Source organism: Netta rufina, assembly GCF_964035555.1.
Source record: "Netta rufina genome assembly, chromosome: 17".
NCBI classification, from domain to species: Eukaryota; Metazoa; Chordata; class Aves; order Anseriformes; family Anatidae; genus Netta; species Netta rufina.
The window spans coordinates 1,822,541-1,842,884 of NC_140141.1; the positions used below are offsets into that span (position 1 = coordinate 1,822,541).

Here is a 20,344-nt window from a genome sequence, read left to right on the forward strand (position 1 = left end):
GCAAGGAATCACTCTGGAAAATAAAGGATAACTTGAAATATAAGCTGGAATTTAGTTAACGCCTTGGCACTTTGCCACTGGTCACCAGAGACTGCTTTTGGACCGCACAAAAAATGTCACGCTTTTAGGGCTGGAGGGTGTATCAGACTCAAAGGGAAATGACTGAAATCCTACCATATGTACATCCGTATCAGAGGAAAACAAAAGATAACCATCACTTCTGGGAGAAACAAATGTTACCTATTGAGTTTAGCTGTTCAGATTTCAACAGAGTTGGATGTGCAGCACTCCTCTGTGACCTTTGGGTGCCCTCTAAACATGCTGAGCAGGGGCCTAAAGAAGCATGAGCAGGAGGAACTGAACAACCTGACCTCTCCCGGGAAGGGGGAGAACAAAGAGGCAGTTGCTGTTTGTGTCTGAGTTCAGCACAAGTTACACTTACCCTAGAGAGTGGCCAACTTTGGTAAATGGCAGCATGTAAAGCAAGTACTGGCTTTGTACTAAGTGTCCATGCTGGGTGAGAGCACGCCATGGAGAAGCGAGTGTGCATGGAAGGGAAGGGAGAAGCCACTGTGCTCCCAAAGTTGACTGAAGCTAGCAAGTGCCCTCAGAACAACAGACAGGGTGCACTCCTGGGAAATGGCTGAGAATATAAATTTGAAACAGGACAACCAAAGAAAGTGGGCTTTTAAAAATAGCTTGTTCTCTCAAACTTTCCAAAACAGACCTTCCTTTGTATGAGTGGTATTCTGAGTGTAGGTTATATCTTCTCCTATCTTACAAATTAAGAAATACTGAAAATTGGCTGGCAAAGTTTGTTACCTTGGCATCTACTTAAAAAGACAGTTTCAGTTTTAGCTGTATATGTGTATCCATTCTCAGTGCTTGGGAGGCAAACATGCTGGTTTGTAAACAGCCCAGTTACTCCATTTTCCCCTCCACATTCTTTGGAAACTCATGACTTTGCAGCTCTGGGAGCTGCTTTGCTCACACTGTTGGCTTGTGTCAGCTTTAAATTAATGTTCTTGGATGGATATTCTCTGCATGTGTCTTGAATGACATGCTGTCTTTGTTGATCTATTTATTCTGAGACCAATTTTTTGCTTTTAACCAAAGCTTAGAATATTGAACAGTAGAGCTGTGCAATCTTTGTAATATCCAAACTGCACTGGAGTTTCTTATATTTATTGATTTCCTGGGAAAGCTCAGAGAATGAGACCATATTATTTTGCTAGTTTTTTTGTCACGTTACCATGCATCAAAAAATCTCACATATCTCTTACTTCCATCTCTGAGCACAGACAAGACTTGAATTTTAAGAGCTGTCCAGGATCTCCAATCTCCCAGCTGCTTTTGGGTGCCTTTTGGGGGCTCCATGGAGTTATTATCCACCAGCTGATTCTTGTTATCAGTACAACGTTTTGCCCCACTACCCAAAATTAAAGGCAGAAGGTGAGTGAAAATCAAACAAACAAACAAACCAAACAAAAGAAGTCTTGTGTCTCATTACAAATTTTCATGTAATCTTTCCATATACTTTTTAAGTTCTTTGCACTCCCCCAGGTCCATATCCTGGCAAACCCATTTAATGTCATCTTCACTGCTCATCAAGATTGAGTTGACAGTTGGGCATCCATCATCAGAGGAGATGGTGGTAAAGGTGGTGAATTTAACCCGTTTCCTCTTAGAGGTAGGAGAAGTAGATGGTTCACTTTTCTGTTCTTTCCCTTCAGTGAATGTGGACTCAGTAGACATAAAAGCTTGTCCATTAATATTTTGGGGAGCATTTGTGTTGAGGAGATATTTGCTCTCTTCATAGTCTCCTCTGTCAATGGCTGTAATACGTTCATCTTGTTGAGATGAGAAATTTATGTGATTCTCTAGAAGTTCTGTCCTGTTGCTCAGCCCAACCCAGTCATGAGAATGGCTCATGCCTTCTTGTTCGTCAAAGGGAACTTGCTTGTTTCTGTACTTCAAAGCAAAAGTGACACAATTGATAAGGAAGACCAGAATTGCCAGGCAAAAGACTCCCAGCAGAGCATACATTCCTATCTCCAGATCACTGAGTCCCCTGGGGGTCTGCACAAGGTCATTCTCTTCCAAGTCTCCATTGCTTCTTGGCAGATCCACCTGTGCAGGGAAGCTTGTGAAATCTATGGGGATGTTCTGCAGATGACTGTCATCATCCAGGAGGCTTTCTCTGTCTTCTTTTTTACTTAAAATAGATTTTTGAGTGGTGGTCCCTTTGCTTTGCTCTTGGCCCATCGAGGAGCTGTCATACTGGCTGTCTGGCCCAGCTCTCTCCTGCAAAGTAGTTTTCTGATGCCGGTCACTGGCATGATTTTCTATGTTGACACCACTTCCCCTGTGTTTACTATCGCTGATGTTAGGGTTGGCATCACTCTGCCCAAACTTTACTTTAATGCTGCCGCTTCCAACAGCCAGGACACTCTTCCTTTTGGATTTCTGGCATGATTCACTGATCACCATCTCCACCTTCACCAGTGTCCCCTGGCCTTCTGTCTCAGCTGCAATCACGGGCCACTTGAATTTGGGATCATGGTGAATGGAGACCACCTTCTCATCCAGAGATGTAGCTGACAAAGAGAAGTCTTTGGAGTCATAAATATCCAGGGGCATGACAGATCCATCACTGAACTGAATCCAGCAGCTGATGGCTGCTTCCTATTTTGTATAAAACAGATATACACACATTCAGAATAAATGCTTAGGGAAATTTGTTCTGTCCCAGTCTATTTCCTCCTCCTCACAAGATCCGTATACCGTTTATAACCAGAAAAGAAATAAAAGGGAGAGCAAGAAAATTAATGCTAAAAGAAATACTTGTTTAAAACACTCGTTGATAATAAGATTTGTTTCCCCAAAGGTGCTTAAAGGAGCTGTATTCCCTGGGCTTCACAGAATCTACTTCAGCATCATAATAAATTACATGTCAGAAGGCATTACCAGCTACTGAAATCATTTACTGCTGTATATTTAAATGAAAAAAAAATATATTAAATTTATTTCTAAACTGCTTAAAATACAAAGTCTCCTCTTGTTACACACAACACATGTTAAAAAACACCTAATATAGCAAATAGACCCATACATGGCTCCGTACCTTAAGTCTTTGATTTTTGTCTCTCAAATGAAGTGTTTTATGCAAGCAGAGGAGACAGATCAGTTGCTTTTTGAGGAAATGGCCAGGATAATTTTCACGCTTGTTAGCAATTAAAAGCAAGACAATAATGAAATTTAATCTTGTGTCACAGCAGTACAAATTGTATACTTCAGAGTGCAAGGAGGTTTACTGAATGTAAATGGGACAGACTTGAGTACCGGTTCTTTATTTTCATGTGCAATGTGTAGGGTTTTTGTGAACCTTGATTTTTGTTTTTTAACTAAGACATTTTAAAGAATTCTTATATTTCAGAAAACATGTGCTCAGCTGCTTCTGAATATAAGGTCCTCTAAGGACTCTCAAGCAGCTATCAAAACTTGCCGTGCTACCTGAAAAACTCTTGGCACACACAAATCATTTACAAGCGAAATTCAGATAGCTCCATGGGACTCCAATTCCTGCTTCTGACTGTCTGACTTGCTCTGTTTCAGTTCACTACTTACACCTGATTAAATACTGCAGAATCCACCCCAGAAAGACTCCTGGCTTGATGAATGGATTCTCCTGTGTCTAAAAGGATGTACACTCTTGCCCAGCGGGAGCCAGGCCCACCTTGCTCTGAGGAGGATCCTGGCAGACAACCACCCAACCAATAAACTTATAATCCTACTTGTTGAAAGCATGGTTACAAGAGTCTTGTTTCTTTAAATAAACAGTTTTTTCAAACAGACGGTACTTACATCATAACAAAATGTACACACAGAGAATAAATATTTATCATTATCTTTTAAATAATTTCAGCACATAGTCATTTACCTGTTCAAATCACAGAAGATAGGCCTCCAGTCTTTTGGGATTGTGTTGTGCATAATCTACTGGCCTGATTCTGAAATCCTTACAGTTGTAAAGCTCCCTGTGCTTCAATGGGAGATTTGCTTCTATCTCTGTTTCAGGACTGAGCCCTAAGACTTGCTGACACTGTCATAAATCCCAGCTTTGTGTTTATTAATCTTTGGATGTTTCTTGAAGGCTGCATAGAATTTATATAATCGGCTCTCATCTTCCCACTGTGTTGCTTAAACCTGCATAATCATTTAATAATTTTGCATTGCTCTGCTTATAGGGACTGTGCTCTGTAAATCATGTACTAAACAACAGAAGGAATCAGATGCCTTTCAAAATGGAGTCGGGCCTTGAAGAGAGGCGCGTGCATACTTTCCTTGCTGGTTTAATACTGATCTGATGTTGTTCTGATACCCCTCTATCTAGAGAGGCACTCATCCAGACTCCATTTCTGGGAACAGAAATGTCATAGCTGGGAAGTATACTGGGACTAAATGCCATCGAACACAGCTTTGGGGCTGCTTTCAAGGTACTTTGTTTAATTCCCCAAGTCAGCAATGGATTAGCTTACTGACCTTATTTCTAGATGCCTGGCATTGATTTCGTAACTCCTGAAAGACTATGGGAGCCTGATTTTTATCACCCTATAAAGATGGAAGTACTGCATTATTTCTCATCTTGCATCCCAAGGATAAGACCTTATGATGAATTAATGCATCTCAACAGTTGGCCAGATTTCAAATGTGTGTGCTGCACTCATTTACTTTTAAAGCTCAGAACATGCTTAAGAGTTAAGAGCCCAGTGCATCCTTGACATAAGACCCAGAGTGATGGATTTGGGTTAGAAAAAAAAGTTTAAATTTGAAATGTAGAAGCACAAGGACAAATATCAAACAGGAACTGATGGAGATGTGGCAAAGTCCAAAAGCCCTCAGTAACTGTACACAGCGACTGTGCCAGCACATGGATGGGTCAGCATGAGGATTTAGATCTGTGAGAGCTTGAGCAATGCAAAGTTTGGCTGAACCATTCTTAGAACCAGAAGACATAAAAGAGGACATCTGATATTGCTCATGGAGCAACCTCGTGGCAAAGGCAGGAACAAAGCTAATGGGCAGTGGAGAGAAAACTCACATTTCCTTTGGGCACATGTTAAGATTTATCGTGCCAGGAGAACCTGGGAAGGTCTGAAAGGTCTGACTGAAGAGAAAGGAAACATCATATAATAGTGATCCCTAATATAGGGACTAAGAAAAACAGGAAAAAAAAAAAAAAAGATTTATGAAATCATGTATCAGGAAACGAGTCAGTGCTGATTCATATTCTAGTAATGAAAGGGATGAAAGAATGAATTCTAGAAAGAATGTATTCTAGAATGAAAGGGATGTTCCTCAGCCATTTAACATGGTTATGGGAAGTAAAAGAGGACGAAGCATTTGGCAGTATGCAAAATACCTTCTCATTTAAAGATGGACTTAAAAAATTGATTTAGTTGCCTGTATTAGGAGGCTGAACTCAGAAATGTAGCTGGCAGTATCTGCTCTGATCTAGTTAGTGCTGGATGGGACAGAAAGGGGTGTATGTGTGCTGCTTATTTATGACACTTCACTGAGTTGCATGTGTTATTTGAGGGATGCAACCAAGACAGATGGGGCATGCTTATTTGTTGACTCATGTAGCTTAGACATTGCACTATTTTTGTGAGATCTTTGTTTCTCTATTAAAGCACCTGGTGGCCTTCAGACAAGAGTGCCCATAAAGAAAATGTTTTATTAGCCTATTAGTAATAAAAATCTGCTTGATCCCATCAGCTTGTAAGATTGGATGTAGTGAATTAGAGCAGTGTCCTTCCACAATGTGGTATATGTGAGCAACATATTTAATATGTTTTTTAATAAATATTATTTTTAATATCTTCATCGATTATCTTCTTTAATATCTTCATCGATGATCTGGACGAGGGCATTGAGTGTACCCTCAGTAAGTTCGCAGATGACACCAAGTTAGGTGTATGTGTCGATCTGCTTGAGGGTAGGAAGGCTCTGCAGGAGGATCTGGAAAGGCTGCACCGATGGGCTGAGGTCAACTGCATGAAGTTCAACAAGGCCAAGTGCCGGGTCCTGCACCTGGGGTGCAATAACCCCAAGCAGAGCTATAGGCTGGGGGATGAGTGGTTGGAAAGCTGCCAGGCAGAGAAGGACCTGGGAGTATTGGTTGATAGTCGGCTGAATATGAGCCAGCAGTGTGCTCAGGTGGCCAAGAAGGCCAACAGCATCCTGGCTTGCATAAGAAACAGTGTGGCCAGCAGGGCTAGGGAGGTGATCGTCCCCCTGTACTCGGCTCTGGTGAGGCTGCACCTCGAGTACTGTGTTCAGTTTTGGGCCCCTTGCTACAAGAAGGACATCGAGGTGCTTGAGTGAGTCCAGAGAAGGGCGACCAAGCTGGTGAGGGGCCTGGAGAACAAGTCCTGTGAGGAGCGGCTGAGGGAGCTGGGCTTGTTCAGCCTGGAGAAGAGGAGGCTCAGGGGCGACCTTATCGCTCTCTACAGGTACCTTAAAGGAGGCTGTAGCGAGGTGGGGGTTGGTCTGTTCTCCCATGTGCGTGGTGACAGGACGAGGGGGAATGCGCTTAAGTTGCGCCAGGGGAGTTTTGGGTTGGATCTTAGGAAAAACTTTACTGAAAGGGTTGTTAGACATTGGAACAGGCTGCCCAGGGAAGTGGTGGAGTCACCATCCCTGGAAGTCTTTAAAAGACATTTAGATGTAGAGCTTAGGGATATGGTTTAGTGGGGACTGTTACTGTTAGGTCAGAGGTTGGACTCGATGATCTTGAGGTCTCTTCCAACCTAGAAATTCTGTGATTCTGTAACAGTACCTGCTTCGGAGATTGGAGCAGCTCTTGTGCTACTGCTGTAGCAAAGATGGCCTTATTGCTTCCAGGACTCAGCTGCAGAGAAAGTGATAATCCAGTTACCAGCTGCACTCCCAGATCAGTTATTGTCACCTTCTCATCGAGGACTGTCACTGTCTTCTCAGCTAAGATAGCATCTGAAAGGGGGGACAATATCTGAAAAGAAAAAATAATTAAAGTTAGCTGCAGCCATTTCACATAGCACCAAGCAAAATGGCTACACAAAGATACTATTATATAGACAAGTGATATTTAATGGGCAGAATTACTCTTAACAGACACTATTAAAATATGATTAAGAAACAGCTAGTCTCATTTTATGTATTCTGCATCAATAGGATGCTCATAACGTCTTTTACCAATGTAATTGTAATCAGCTATGCTGCTCACATTTGCAATGATAGCCACACCTGTTTCAGATGCATTAAATATTTTAAATGCAATCTTCATGTGAAATGGAATTATGTTGTTAATGACCATGTTTTTAGGTAGTATGTATATAATGCAATCTATACATTTATACATAATTCTTAGAATAAATAGCAGTATTACCTCTCCCGTTGAAAGAAAGGCTAACACAAACATACTGCTACAATAAACACTCACGGTACTGTATACAGAATTGACAAAAAAAGCTTGTTTTGTTAAAAAATATGCATGGAGGTCAGTGCACTGAAACATGACGCCCAAAGATGTTCATTAGCAAGCAAGTTGAATTTAATGATCCATATATGGTACAGAGCATTTTTAAAGCACTTTATAAGAGGTATTCCTTAAATATAACTTGCACTCAGCCTTTTTGCCTTGGATCTTTCTTCCCAAAGGTTTATGTGCACTTGTGGAATCATTATAAATCTCAGAGCTTTGGAAAGTCATTTAAAAAATCTAGAGATTTTGCAGAAAGTCATAATCTCTAATTCCATTTCTCCAAACCTGACAAATTGTGTTGTTGACAATTGTGGTTGTTATTTGTTATTTCCTGGTTTAACAATTTGGAATGATGAGTACTTTTTTTTTTTTTTTTTTTTTTTACTTGTGCTTGTTAACTTGTTTTCTACTTTGTGGTGTCACTGGAATAATCTTTTTCTTTGTGCTCCACTGAGAAATTTGTGGCTCCAACTTCTGTTGCTAATGCAAGAAGCTGCTATACACCTGATCAATACCTTGGTTCCTGAAGTTGTGGGTTAATGGAGGAAAGGGAGTGATTAATGACATTTTCCTACCTGAATTGTCGTCATTCCAAGCTCCTGTCCAATCAAAACCTGTCCGTCCTGTAGCTTAGCAATTCTTGGCTCCTCCACCTGCATGAAGTCACTCACCAGGTCAGTGATGTCAATCTGCCAGTCAGAACCCAGTAAGTAGCTCAGCTGGCCCCCGGGGTCCGAGGCTTCAGCTACAAACTGCGTGAGCACTCGTACCATCGCATGTTGGTACTGAAGGGTGCATCCTCTTCCCTTCCGTTCATCCTCTTCTTCATCATCACTGTCCCTGGCTGGTCTGGTAGAACACCAAAAGTCAAAAATTAACAGAAATTGGTGCTAGGAGAGTTTGCAACAGAAGAGCTTTTGCTGGCATAAGTCTGCAGCCTGGATGGTGGAAAAAAGATCTGTTGCCCCTTCGATTGTTCTGTTGCCGTTTCTGTCAGTGCATTTCTGAAATCACTCAGGTAATTTTAACCCCACTTTAACCTCATTTCACTTGCTTGTAACTGAGGCCTTCAGGCTACCTGGGTCTCCAAAACAGCTGCTAAAATCACCAACTGGCTTGCTAGCTTCACTGCTACCTTGTCCTCCACAAAGCTCTCTCACATGATTCCCAATGTTAAGTCCTTACTTTCAGGACTCCTGCACTTTTTTCATGCTGGATCTTCCCATAAATATCTTGGTGTTGCCATGGAAATCTCTGTCATACATACTTACACATCTCTTTATGTATGACATACAGGTTGAAATCATGTTGCCACCAAAATGCCCATCTCTCTGCTCTGCTACTAACAGAAACCTGGTAATAAATGATGTCTTCATAGGTAGGAGAGAATAGCAAGTGTCTACTTTATCCATTTGTTCTTCTGGTTCTTAATAACACTGACAACTAATACGAAGTCTAGATCTGCCTACATACATTCTCTGTCCTGTCCTCACATACCACTGACTTGTGGGTGCAGACAGTTATCCTTAAAGCCCTACTCTAGCAGTGTCATGACTTCGGGACTCTCATCAGTGTCATTGGATCCTACAGCACTAATATGAAACAAGCAAGCATCAATGGTGCCATTAAAATGAAAAAATTATCTGGCAGGACCTGTGAACCAGGCTGGAGACCGGCTGGTCTTGGCAGAGCTGCTCCTTGGTGGTGTCTTCTGCTGCCCCATGGCTGACCCTGCTGTACATGGCCAACTGTCTCTTTTTGTCTCATTCACTAGCACTATAAAGGGAAATTGATTTCCAACATAGGCTTGTGCAACCTGCAGCTTCATTTCCCTCGTAAGTCCAGTGCAGAAGCCTATTGAATAAATGTCTGGTCACCTTCAAATTCACACCAGAATTGCATTAAGGCCAAATAAGCATGTTCAGATCCACTGGCCCTGACAGGTCTTTGGCAAGTGCACAACCCAGAATGAACATCCTCTAATGAAACCTACCTCTTATTAGAGATGATGGGGACTCTCCATCCCTTGATCTGATTTAGTTCTGTGTCAGAGACCTCTATCTGCAGCGGGAGACGAGGAACCCAGACTGTCATTTCTAAAGGGGCACTCAGATGCTGGTAAGTAAAATTAACTATGACATTCACTTTGCCTTTCATTTCCTTTCCATTGACAAAGACATAGTCACATCTGTCAGAAACCTGAAAAAAAAGGAGAAAGAGAAAAAAATTAATGAGTGTCTTCAGAAATTATAAAGTACACTACATGCTGAGTAAGTGAGTGGGAAGAAGAGAAAGGATATAGGTTTAAACTAGCTCCAAGTTCAGAGGACAACTAGGAATAACAAGAAAGATGCCTGGTGTACCCTTAATAGCCTGTATAATTTGGCATCATTTTAACAGGTAGGCTTTTTCCTGCTATAAACATTTCCATTATAATCTAAGATAAAAGAACAGCTTTTTTCTGTCCTTAATTCCCACTCCACACTAGGATAGTCCTAGTATAACGGCACTGAGAGGATTTCCCTCTTTTCCACAGAGTCAGCCAGACTGTCCTATCCTCCTCTTCTACTTTGTGAGCAGCCCAAGGAGTATCACTTGCACGTGGGGAGGAACAGGTCGGTAACTGCCTGTACATCTAATTCAGCAGGAAGCAGTTGATCTCTTGTCAACCCCAAACTGGTTCTTCAGGAGTCCCACTGCTGGTGCCAAAGCATGGGCTGGTCACATCAGCCTAATCCTAATCACTGGGAAGGGGCTCTCTGATGCCCAGTGATGTTCACTGGGGCCAAAGAGCTTCATTTCCACTACAAGCCTCACAAAGGTCTTATACAATGTTCTGTTCAAGCTAGTCGTGATGTCACTTTATTTATTACCTGCAGCTCTGGACATCAATGTTGCTGAGAGTTACTAAATCTCATTCAAGCAATTTAGTGGCTATTGCAAGCACCTAGATGAGCTGACAGTACCTGTTCATTACAGCTAGTTAAAATATATGAGTGAATGTACACATCGAATAATTTATTAACTACCACTTTACCATGCTGATGATCTGAAGGAATGCTCTATTAAAACCCTGAACTCTTCACAATCCATTACCAGTAAGGCCATCTATCCCATTCTGTGCATGTATTTAATATTTCGGACTCCAAGATGCATAGTCTCATCCTCATCTGAATTTAATGCCATTTTCTACTTTTCTGTTTAAATGCTAAATGAATTTAAATCGTATTTAAATATCACCAGCTTTTGTGGAATAATTTGTATTCCTAATATTATTATCTTTAAACAACAACCCCCTTTCAGACAGTTCCATAGCAAATCCATTTCCATCCTTGCTTATCTGAGCCTAGGTAATGTACCAAAAAAAGGTTATCATGACACTAGCAATGTCTCCCTTGCAAGCATGGGCTGTTTTTAGGTCAAAATCTTATCATTGCCATTGGTTTCAGCAGAAAAACATCAAATTTATTTACAGCCAGGATTATGTTTTTAGGGATATTCTCACATTAGCATGTTTTACAGGAGTTCTTAAAAGCTGCTATCTGGATCCAGTCTCACTGTGCTATACAGCAAAACCAGTTGCTGCCACAAAAGCCTCAAAGCATGAGGGAAGGTACCATAAGGACAGGGCCTCACAGCAGGCACCTGAGCAAAAGGGAGTCCCAGCATCCGGCTGAGCATGAGCCACTGGCACAATAATATCATCATAATGCTGATCCAACCTGGCTGAGCTGGGGAGGGTAAGACATTGCAAAACTCTGAGAAAAGTTTCAGGTGAGCCTGCAAAAATGTCTCTAAGAAAGGCTGGAGGCATGAGCACATTCTCCTTCTGGGAGCAGTGTGCCTGGGCAGGAGCAAGAGAGCAGACACTGTCTCTGCATCCCTGCAGAAGGCATGCGTCACACTCCCCGGGCAAGAGCTGCATCCTACTTCCCACCTGCAACATCTAATAGGCCATCCGACAGGCAGGAAGTCAGAAGCCCTTCAGGCAGCGCCGGGTACATCTGCTCCTTTTCTCACCCCATGTTACCTTATTGTTGTAAGTGAAAAACTTCTATTCCTTACTGGCACTGCACTTATCCCTGTTGCCTTTTTGTATTTTAAATGCTGCTCTCAAACCAGGCAAGTCTCCTGTGTGCTAACAAGCTCTGTCTGCTGCTTTCTACCTTCCCTCCTTTCTCTGGGATATTGGCGAGAAGAGAAACTGGGCAAAGTCTCAAAGTGGTGATTTCCACCTGAGAGGCAGCAGATCAAAGCAGAAAACAAGGTGGCCCCGAGGAAAACAGTCAGCCTGAGGGCTGATTGCCCTCAGGTCTTTCACTTGCCTTTGTGGACTTCGGGCTGGGCAACACTTACAAGTGAATGGCCTGAAGACAAGGATTTTCTTTGGTAGGGCATGGGACCAGGTAATAGCTTCCAGTGCCTTCCCCACCACTGCTGCTTCCAGCTAGCAACACCTCGTATTTGTGCATCTTAGCTAATTAATGCATTAGGCTGTCCCCATGGGTGACTGAACCTAGGACTGAAACCATTTCCTAATGATTTAAGGGAAGAGGTAAATGTCCGTGCCTTGCAGCACAGAAATACCAGCTGAGGGATGCTTCCCAACCACCACAGTGTCTTCTGCAGAGCACAGCACAGCCCCACTCCTCAGCAGACCTCTTGCACCAGGGCAGGTGACCTGCCAAGCATCCTCCTGCTGGGTAGAGCCTCTCTGCTTGAGCAGTGGCTTTTGAAGCATTCCTGCACTGCACAGGTGGGATTTGGCTGTTGTTTTCGTTGGCCTGTGTGTGTGTGAAGAGCAGTTCAGCAAACAGGGGCTGGAACAAGGCTGAGACTCTCCCAGGCAATACAGATAACTACTGCATTACTCTGGTAAGAGATGGGAATCAGGCTCTCAGATTTTAGATTCATTAATGCTCAAGCAATAGCAACAGAAAGAATACTTGGCAGGCAGAGACTTCAGTTTCAACTTTATCAGGGGTTATTAAAGAGAGAGGGAGAGTTAAAGAAAAGAATCCAGCCATAAAAACCTGCTATATGAGTGATTCAAGAAATACCATGACCTTGTGCTCTCAAGATTATGATTTGCAAAACAAACAGATGGTCAAGGAAAAAATGACTAGGCTTGGGATACTCGCTTGTTCCTGGTTCCCTTTCTTTAAGTGAAGGCAGCAACAACTATGAGCTCATTCAGTTCCCAGCCAGCCCTTCACTGTTTGAATGAATAAGCATCACTGTTCTGCTGCAGTTTGCATGCAGTCCTAACAGAGCAACATCAAAACATGGTGCAAAATACAGTACATTTTAATAAATCAGGCCAGGACATTCAGAAACGGGTCATCAATAGAAAGGCGGATTAGCCATGCCTGTGTTATTGCAGACACATCCAAACCATTCATCTTCCAGCACAAGAGAAAGAGTAAAAAAGATGTAGAGAAGGAAGAAACATCGAGCTTCTGTCTCTTTTGAGACTGAGTTTTCTAAGCTGCCTGTTGGAAAAGAGTGAATATTTTGTGAAACAACTTGGATGGGGCTCAGCTGAAGCTCTGCAGGACAAATATGCACATGATAAGCAAAGAGCCGCCAAATGCAGCTCAGCAGCTGGCAACCTCCAGGCAGTCCCCGGGGCTGACACAGGCTGCGGGAGCCCCCAGGTCTCCCCACACACCCACAGGCTTCTCCACAGTGGTGTCAATGGGGACAGCCCAGGGGAGCTTCTGCTGCTACTGCCTTTTTGAGCCTGCTTGTCTCCATTCAATCTGGAATGGCTTTCAATCCCTCGGTCTGTCAAGCAGCTCCCTTTCTTCAGCATTAATTCACATAAACAGCTTTTAACTCCCAGCCATCCCCAAACAGACACATCAGCTGCCAGTGTCTGTCCCCAAACAGATAGATTTCAGAAAACTACTAAAGACATTAAAAAATGCCATAGGGTTGGAGAAAGGTGGGTGACTTGTGAAAAAGCAATGTGTTTTGTTTCCAAAATATTGGGACTCCTACCCATAAGTCCTTTTCCTTCCCTCCTGCCTTTCAGCTTCGACCTCCCAGGGGTGGCAACTCCAGTTTTCAGGAAAGGTGAAAAGGACTTGAGAGAGAAGGAGTAGATTTTGTTTTACTGCTAATGTAGTACTGGAACACAACTCTGTGTGTTGTGGCCACTATAATACAAGGACATTATAATGCTATTAAATCCTTCTGGTGCTGTGCTCCCTTGCTAAAGCCTTTCAGGGCTTTGTGTCATGGGAGCTTTTCACACAACTACGCTGAGCTGCCTTCCATTAATTAAGGGCAGCTGTACTCACAAGATGCTCCACCAACACTCTCAGTAAATGAGGATCTTTATCTCTTGAAGGATCTGGGGTATGAATGGCTTTTTTTGGGTTTGAACTTGGTAGGATATAAAAGTGCTTTGGGTTTCACTGGGCTCCTGTGGCTCTACCTCTTTTTCTTAGTGAATTGACAGCTTCCTCTGAGCACACACACATCTAATCCCTTTGTGCCAGGGCAGCAGAGGTCAGAGGTCCCTCATTGCCAGTATAGCACAGGATTAGGAATTATATTCGTAAGTGTGCCATGTACGTACCATCCACATGGCTTCTGGCAAGTTGGATGTTGAGAAAATCAGATTTCCCTGATTTTCTGATTTTCCAGCAAATCAGATTTGATTAATTTATCTTAATTTCACAGTTTGATAGACTATCTGTGGAAGAAAACACTAAGCCCTTTGAAGCCTTTGAAAAAGGACTGCAGCCAGCCTGGGAAAAACATGGAAAGCAGCAATAAGATCTCTCAGAAATCACACATCACCCCTAGCATGCTGGCCTCCTGCATCCAGTTCTCCAGTGAACATTGATCCCATCCCTTTCCTAAAAGCACTTCACTGCTCTTCCCATTACCCTTTTGCAGGTGTCTGTGGTCTCTGGTAGATATGAATTTGTGTGGCTGGCTATTCCTTCCATCCCATATACTCCATGTGATGTTTGGGCTAAGCAGAATCAAAAAAATTAAGGGAAAAGAGAAATATACATCCCAACTCCCAGAAGATATACCCAGTATTTTACTGTTAGCTCAGAAATAACTGTAACATTCTTCCCCCACCTCATTATCGTTAGTAAATTCCCACGGGATAACAGTAAAATCCTTACAGGAAACTGCTTTTCTGCTACAGTAATTCTGTTGGAACTTTTACAAAGTCACAGCTAGTAAGTCTTTGAATATAAAATGTATCTAGAGCAGTCCTGGTTTAGCCATTTCAAGGGTGGCCAATTAGGAAAGCAAGTCTCTGATATTTCCACATAGAATCTGTGTTTTGGAAACACTCTGGGACTCTGTCCTCAGCCCTTTTCTGCAAGTGATCCTTCCTCCATGCAAGCACTCTCCATTTCTAATATACACTTCAAGCACAGCCCTGCCACCTTGGCAAGCTCATGGGATCTCTTCTGATTTAGCACTGCACACATTTGCCTTGGTCTACCAGCATAAATGGTGATATTTAGTGACGTAAGTTATGTTAATGTGTCCTGCCTAAATCATTGCTGTCAGAAGAAGAATGGGGAACCTCTTATAACCATTAAAAATGAATGAGGAGGGAAATAAATAAGCAAAGCAGCTCATTTGAGCTATAAAAGACTCCAGAACACAAGCTGTGTACCAAAGTACAAAAGGATGAGGCCATTATTAGCTCTATAAGTCACTTAGGAATGACTCAAGGGAGACGGAGTCACCTTTAATCACCCACGCTTAACCTGCGGTGTTGGAGTGCGGTTCGTTACTGTGATAACTGACTCCAGCCTGAAATTATGCAATGCAGAGTTAAATATAATGAAGAAGCAGCACAGGGGCTAGATCTGCCCTAAGCTTACTGTATGTCTAGAGATGGGAACTATCCTAGTCTGGGATTTTGAATGGACCCAGAGGTTAAGAAATCAGCATCCACAGATCCAGTGGCAGCAGCAGACCTGTTAACTGCTCTGGATGTTGCTGGAATTAGGATCAACCACAGAACAGTCACTCTTGAGAAATAATTACAGCACCTCTGTGTTGCAGAGAAAGCTTCCCTCCCTCCCTCCCCCAAAAAGAGCCAGGAATGGCAAACAGCTATCACACTGAGTTCAGGGCTGCTCTTCCTGTCCCACCAGTAGCCAGGGACTTGCAGTTTTCACGTGGTTAATTTCCCAAGCTGGGCTACGCCACAGCTGCCCACAGAAGAATGACTTGGTTTGAACTCTAACTAGTTGATTCCATCCCGGTTTTAACTCTTGCACCACTGTAACACCATCCCCATTTGGGGGGATTTGCATTGCAGGAGGTCTTCTTAATTTTAAATATTTAAAATTTTGACTGTGGTTAACTGAAATACCTACCAAAATCTGGAAGTAACCTTTCAAAGCTGGTAAATTTCAAGTTGTGTTCAAACGGCTTCATATCTCATCATTCCTTTTTATCTGGTCCCCATTTTGTGCAGAGACATTTTGTCTCTTTAGAGGAGGTGCCAAGAGACACGTCTCAACTCAACAGATGCAGAAAAAACAGAGGAACAGAGGGTGTGCTGACCTTTGAAGGTCCACACCTTCCAAGTGCCCACTTTTCTGCAGTGGTTTTCCTATTGCAGCATGACACCAAAAAATGCTGTGATACACAATTGTATCTGCTTTTTTACCCAGATATCTTCCTTAGTTTCTAAGGGTCCTAAGAGCTTGTTTCCTGCCATGCATCTCTGTAGCATCGTGTTGCAGACATAGCTGACAATGCTTCAGAGAAAGTTCAACAACAGATAGATATTAGCAGAGACATGTGCAACTGAAGAATGTCTCTCATATTTATCTTATTTTATTTTACTTTTTTTACTACACTAATCTACCTGGAGGACATTATAGGTGTTATCGCTGAAAAGAACTCTGATGCCAATTTATTTCTAAGAAATTTTTAGTTTGTTCTGTAACTTCGTGGCAAATACTATCCTCAGCAAAATATACCTGAGTGAAATATGCAATAACACATTTTAAAAGGTCTCACAATTCTGGGCAAATGTCCAAGTTTAATACTTCTTTTGTGAATGCTACGGATCTGACATAACATTAGCAGTGTGTTGGTGTAACAAACTTAAAATACCCTCATTAAAAATGTCTCCTGGGGAATCACCTTTCGTTTTTCTAAATCAAGACTTGGAGTATATATTCTTGGTAGTTCTTTCCCTCCAGTGTTGACTTCGCACCCATTTCCAGGGCTAAGAGCAGCCAGATATATCTTTATGCAGTGGATTCACACAGACTTATATTTTTCAAGGACGCGGTGAGAGAAGAGCTGGTGACACGCAGTCATTTATGGACACATTACTGAGACCCTCACACATCATCCTCACTATGATGCAGTACATGCCTATGGGCTATCTGCAGCCTGGCAAGAGCTTCTTCCTTGTCCCCACTGAGTCACGGTGCCCAGGAGGGATGTGGGCTGCTGTGTTCCTGGTGTCGAGTGGTCCCCTTTCCACAAGGCTGGTGCTAGAGCTGCCTGGAGCACGTGAGCTTCATTTCAGGAGGGCTTTTCAAGACACCTACATTTGGTTTCATTTTTGGGTCATGAAATTCAGTTTCATTTCAATTTCAAATGATTAAAATTATGTAAAAATACCATAAGATCAAGAAAAAAGTTATTTTAAAGTGGAAAATCAAAACATTTCAGTTTGGAAACGTCAAAACAAGATATTTCTTTGACACAACAGGAACCTGCTATCATCCTTTTCTTTCTTTTTTTTTTTTTTTTTCTTTCAGAGATGAAATTCTAGAAAAATTAGCATAATTTCATGAAGCTGTTTTACAAAATTACAAATTCTGACAGAACATATTCTGTAAAATTTTATTCAATAAGCTGTAATCAGCTGTGGCCACAAATCACAACAAAACCAACACAAGGAAACTCTGCTCAATAAAAATCCAATCACTTCACAGAATCTGGAGTACCTTTAGAGAAATTAAAAGTGCTATTCTCTTTTGCAGGAAGGAATGTAAAGGCACAGGACAACCTTTCTGGAAGTCTGGGATTAATTTCTAACTTCATTACACACCTACTAGATAGGTATGTATAATTTATTGAGACCCATACTCTCAAGGATATTGAAGTCTTTACTCCCATTGAACTCAGGGGAGTTTGGTGGTTAAATCTCTTTAAGAATCTGGGCTTTGATCTCCCTGTGATACATTTGTAAAATGTGGAATGCTCTTCCCTTGTTTTACAAGGATTTTGCAAAGCTTAATTTATAAGAAACAAGAAAGAGCTCAGGTGCTAGGGTTACACAAGTACAACTTTTTGTTGCTTAAAAATTATTTGTAGTTCTGAGAACAGCCCTTCACTTTTTCCACCTGCACCAGGAAACAGCAATCACAGCTACCCGAAGGCATGACACAGTTCTGCGGGATGTGGCATAGGGTGAAACTATGTTCCTGGCAAGCAGGCAAAGCAATGAGAAATCAAATAGCTTCATTCACTCCTGCTGTTCTCCTCTCCTTTGGCTGCTCTGGCCATCCCTCATTTGCTGTTGGCTATGTTGCAATTCCTGCTTTCCAGCTGGAAAAGGAAGCTGATGACTTCCTGCCCACCTGCTGTTCTTGATATTCAGAGAGCAGTGATCCTGCCAGCACAGGATAAGCAAGAGAATGAAACGGCTTCAGCGCCTGCTCCTCTGCCTCAGTGGGACACAGGAATGTCGGCGCTGTCACGTAGAAGCACTTTAGACAGACAAGTACTGTCTGACGACCAGCCAGTGCTGCTGGGCTCAACACACCACCTCATGCTTTCTATTTCAGAAGCCACAATTGTTAGTAATGAATGTGACAACACTTTCTTGCTTACGTTAATTAAGTTCCATCTTCCTATTCCTCTCCTGATCTGAAAACCACATGTGCTCTGTGTCACTCTCTGCAGTCATCTGAGCAAAGAAGGAAAAGTATGATAAACACATCGGGTACCCCAGGCTCTTTGTTACTGAGCTGAAAATGCCATTTCTCCCCTCCTTCCTATAAAGCTTAAAGAGTACCGACAATAGAACAAGTTTGCTTCACACTCGTTAAAAGGAAGGAGGTGCACAGGCTGCTTGGTTGGGTAAAAAATACCTGAATTCCAAGTGAAGCAGAGCCAATGAACGTGATAAACTGGACAGACTGAACACTGAAACAAAACCACACTGTAAAGGGGATGGTCAGTCTTCTAGATTTGTCAGATCAAGTCAGTGAGGCAACACTCTGGAGAGAAAGGTAATCAAGACACACAGAGCCTGAAATAGCCCATTGTATGGGCTTCTTGTATCCTCTGTGAGACCTTTGGGAGCAGCTGAGAGGAAAATGGGCAGAGCTGCGTGCAGTACAGATCTGACAGAACATAGAGGGAGGGTAAAGTATTTCAAATTGCTTATGTGTTCTCCCACAGCAGCTGAAGGAGCTTATGAGATGCTGAACCTCCCCAAATGCAAAAAGGGCAGGTGAAGGAGCAGTCCCACTGCTGCCCAGCTCTCCCAGCACGCTGGGCTGGAGCACTCCTGGCAGCACGCTGGCACATGGATTTTAAGCCCAGGCTGTGAAACTGAACAAACAGCAGCGTTAAACTGCAGTCAGCAACTCTGACTTTGTCTGTAATTATCACAAAAGTAAAACTAGGTGTACAAAGCATTGAATTGTCATATCCAGGATATTTTATGCTCTCCTCATTCTTTAGGAAACTACAATTTCTGACAACTTCTTTCTGTTCTGAAGGTAATTGCATGCAATTCAGCTGAAGGCATTTTTTTTCCTGTATTTCTTTAATTCACAAAAGGCCAAAAATACATCTATTGGCTACCATAATACTTATTGATGTTACACTTCTTTCCACTATATTAAACAACAAATCTATATTAGGATGAATTTACCAGGTATGTGTTTTATGCTCTCTTGTGACAACAGTGTGTCATTCTTAGTTGCCTGCTAAAACAACAAAAATATGGCTGGAAGATCAAAGCTAAAAGAAACAGTTTATGAACATGCTGTTTGTTCTATATAAAAGGAAAAGGTCCTTGTAAGAAGACTTACAAGAAAAATGTGCTTCATCTGTGCCACCCAGGGAGAGAGCAGCCTCCACAGATGCCCCTACTTACTGCAGCAAGCTGTGGGCTTGTCCTCCCCCAGAGACCAAGCCTTGTCCTTGTCTCAGGAGGGAGATGTGCTGGTAGCGCAGCTGGTCTGTAACACCAGCTGCTCACGGAGTCTTTCCTAATTGGGGCAACTTCTTTTTCATACCCACTCAAGGCCCTGGTTAGTCACAAATGAACAACTCTCTGAGTTCTCCTTATGCAGGCAGAGTGCATCAGGGATTCTCACCAGCATCCACCACTTTGAGGATCCCACATCTTGCTTTGCTGTGGTTTTGCAACAGGTTATTCCTCAGTGAGGAGTGGTATCTGCAAACTGTAGGTCATTTCCCTCTGACTGTCTTCAAATCCAAACGCTTCCGCCTCTTAAAAATGTTTCATTAACATACTGAAGCAGCACTTCAGTATGTTAATGGGAGTCTCACTCAGTATGACTCAGTATGTTAAATTGGGAGTGAGACTCCCAATGCCCAGACAGTGGTGTTCCATTCCTAGAGCTCTTATGATATCCATCTAAAGCAAGAGAAGAGAATTGTATTTGCTGTTTGAATCAGAATGTTGCAAAGAGCTAAATCACACAGAGATCAAATCACATGCCTAAGGCTTCACAGAATGTTTGTGACCCAGCCAAGAAATGAATCCCAAAATCCCAGGGTTCTTCTACCACAGTGCCCTATTATCCAAAACCAGAGCATTGC

At 42.4% G+C, this 20,344-nt stretch overlaps 1 protein-coding gene across 1 annotated transcript in view; it reads right to left on the bottom strand.

The window, feature by feature from the left end:
* Positions 1-1,506: 1,506 nt before the first annotated feature.
* Positions 1,507-20,344, bottom strand: part of TMEM132D (transmembrane protein 132D) — a gene marked incomplete at both ends in the record, with an annotated part of 259,958 nt that continues 241,120 nt past the window's right edge. The window contains 4 exons of the mRNA XM_084297417.1: positions 1,507-2,685; positions 6,842-7,033; positions 8,101-8,374; positions 9,519-9,724. Of these exons, the coding sequence (XP_084153543.1) occupies positions 1,507-2,685; positions 6,842-7,033; positions 8,101-8,374; positions 9,519-9,724 (1,851 nt within the window). The remainder of the gene's footprint in view (positions 2,686-6,841; positions 7,034-8,100; positions 8,375-9,518; positions 9,725-20,344) is intronic.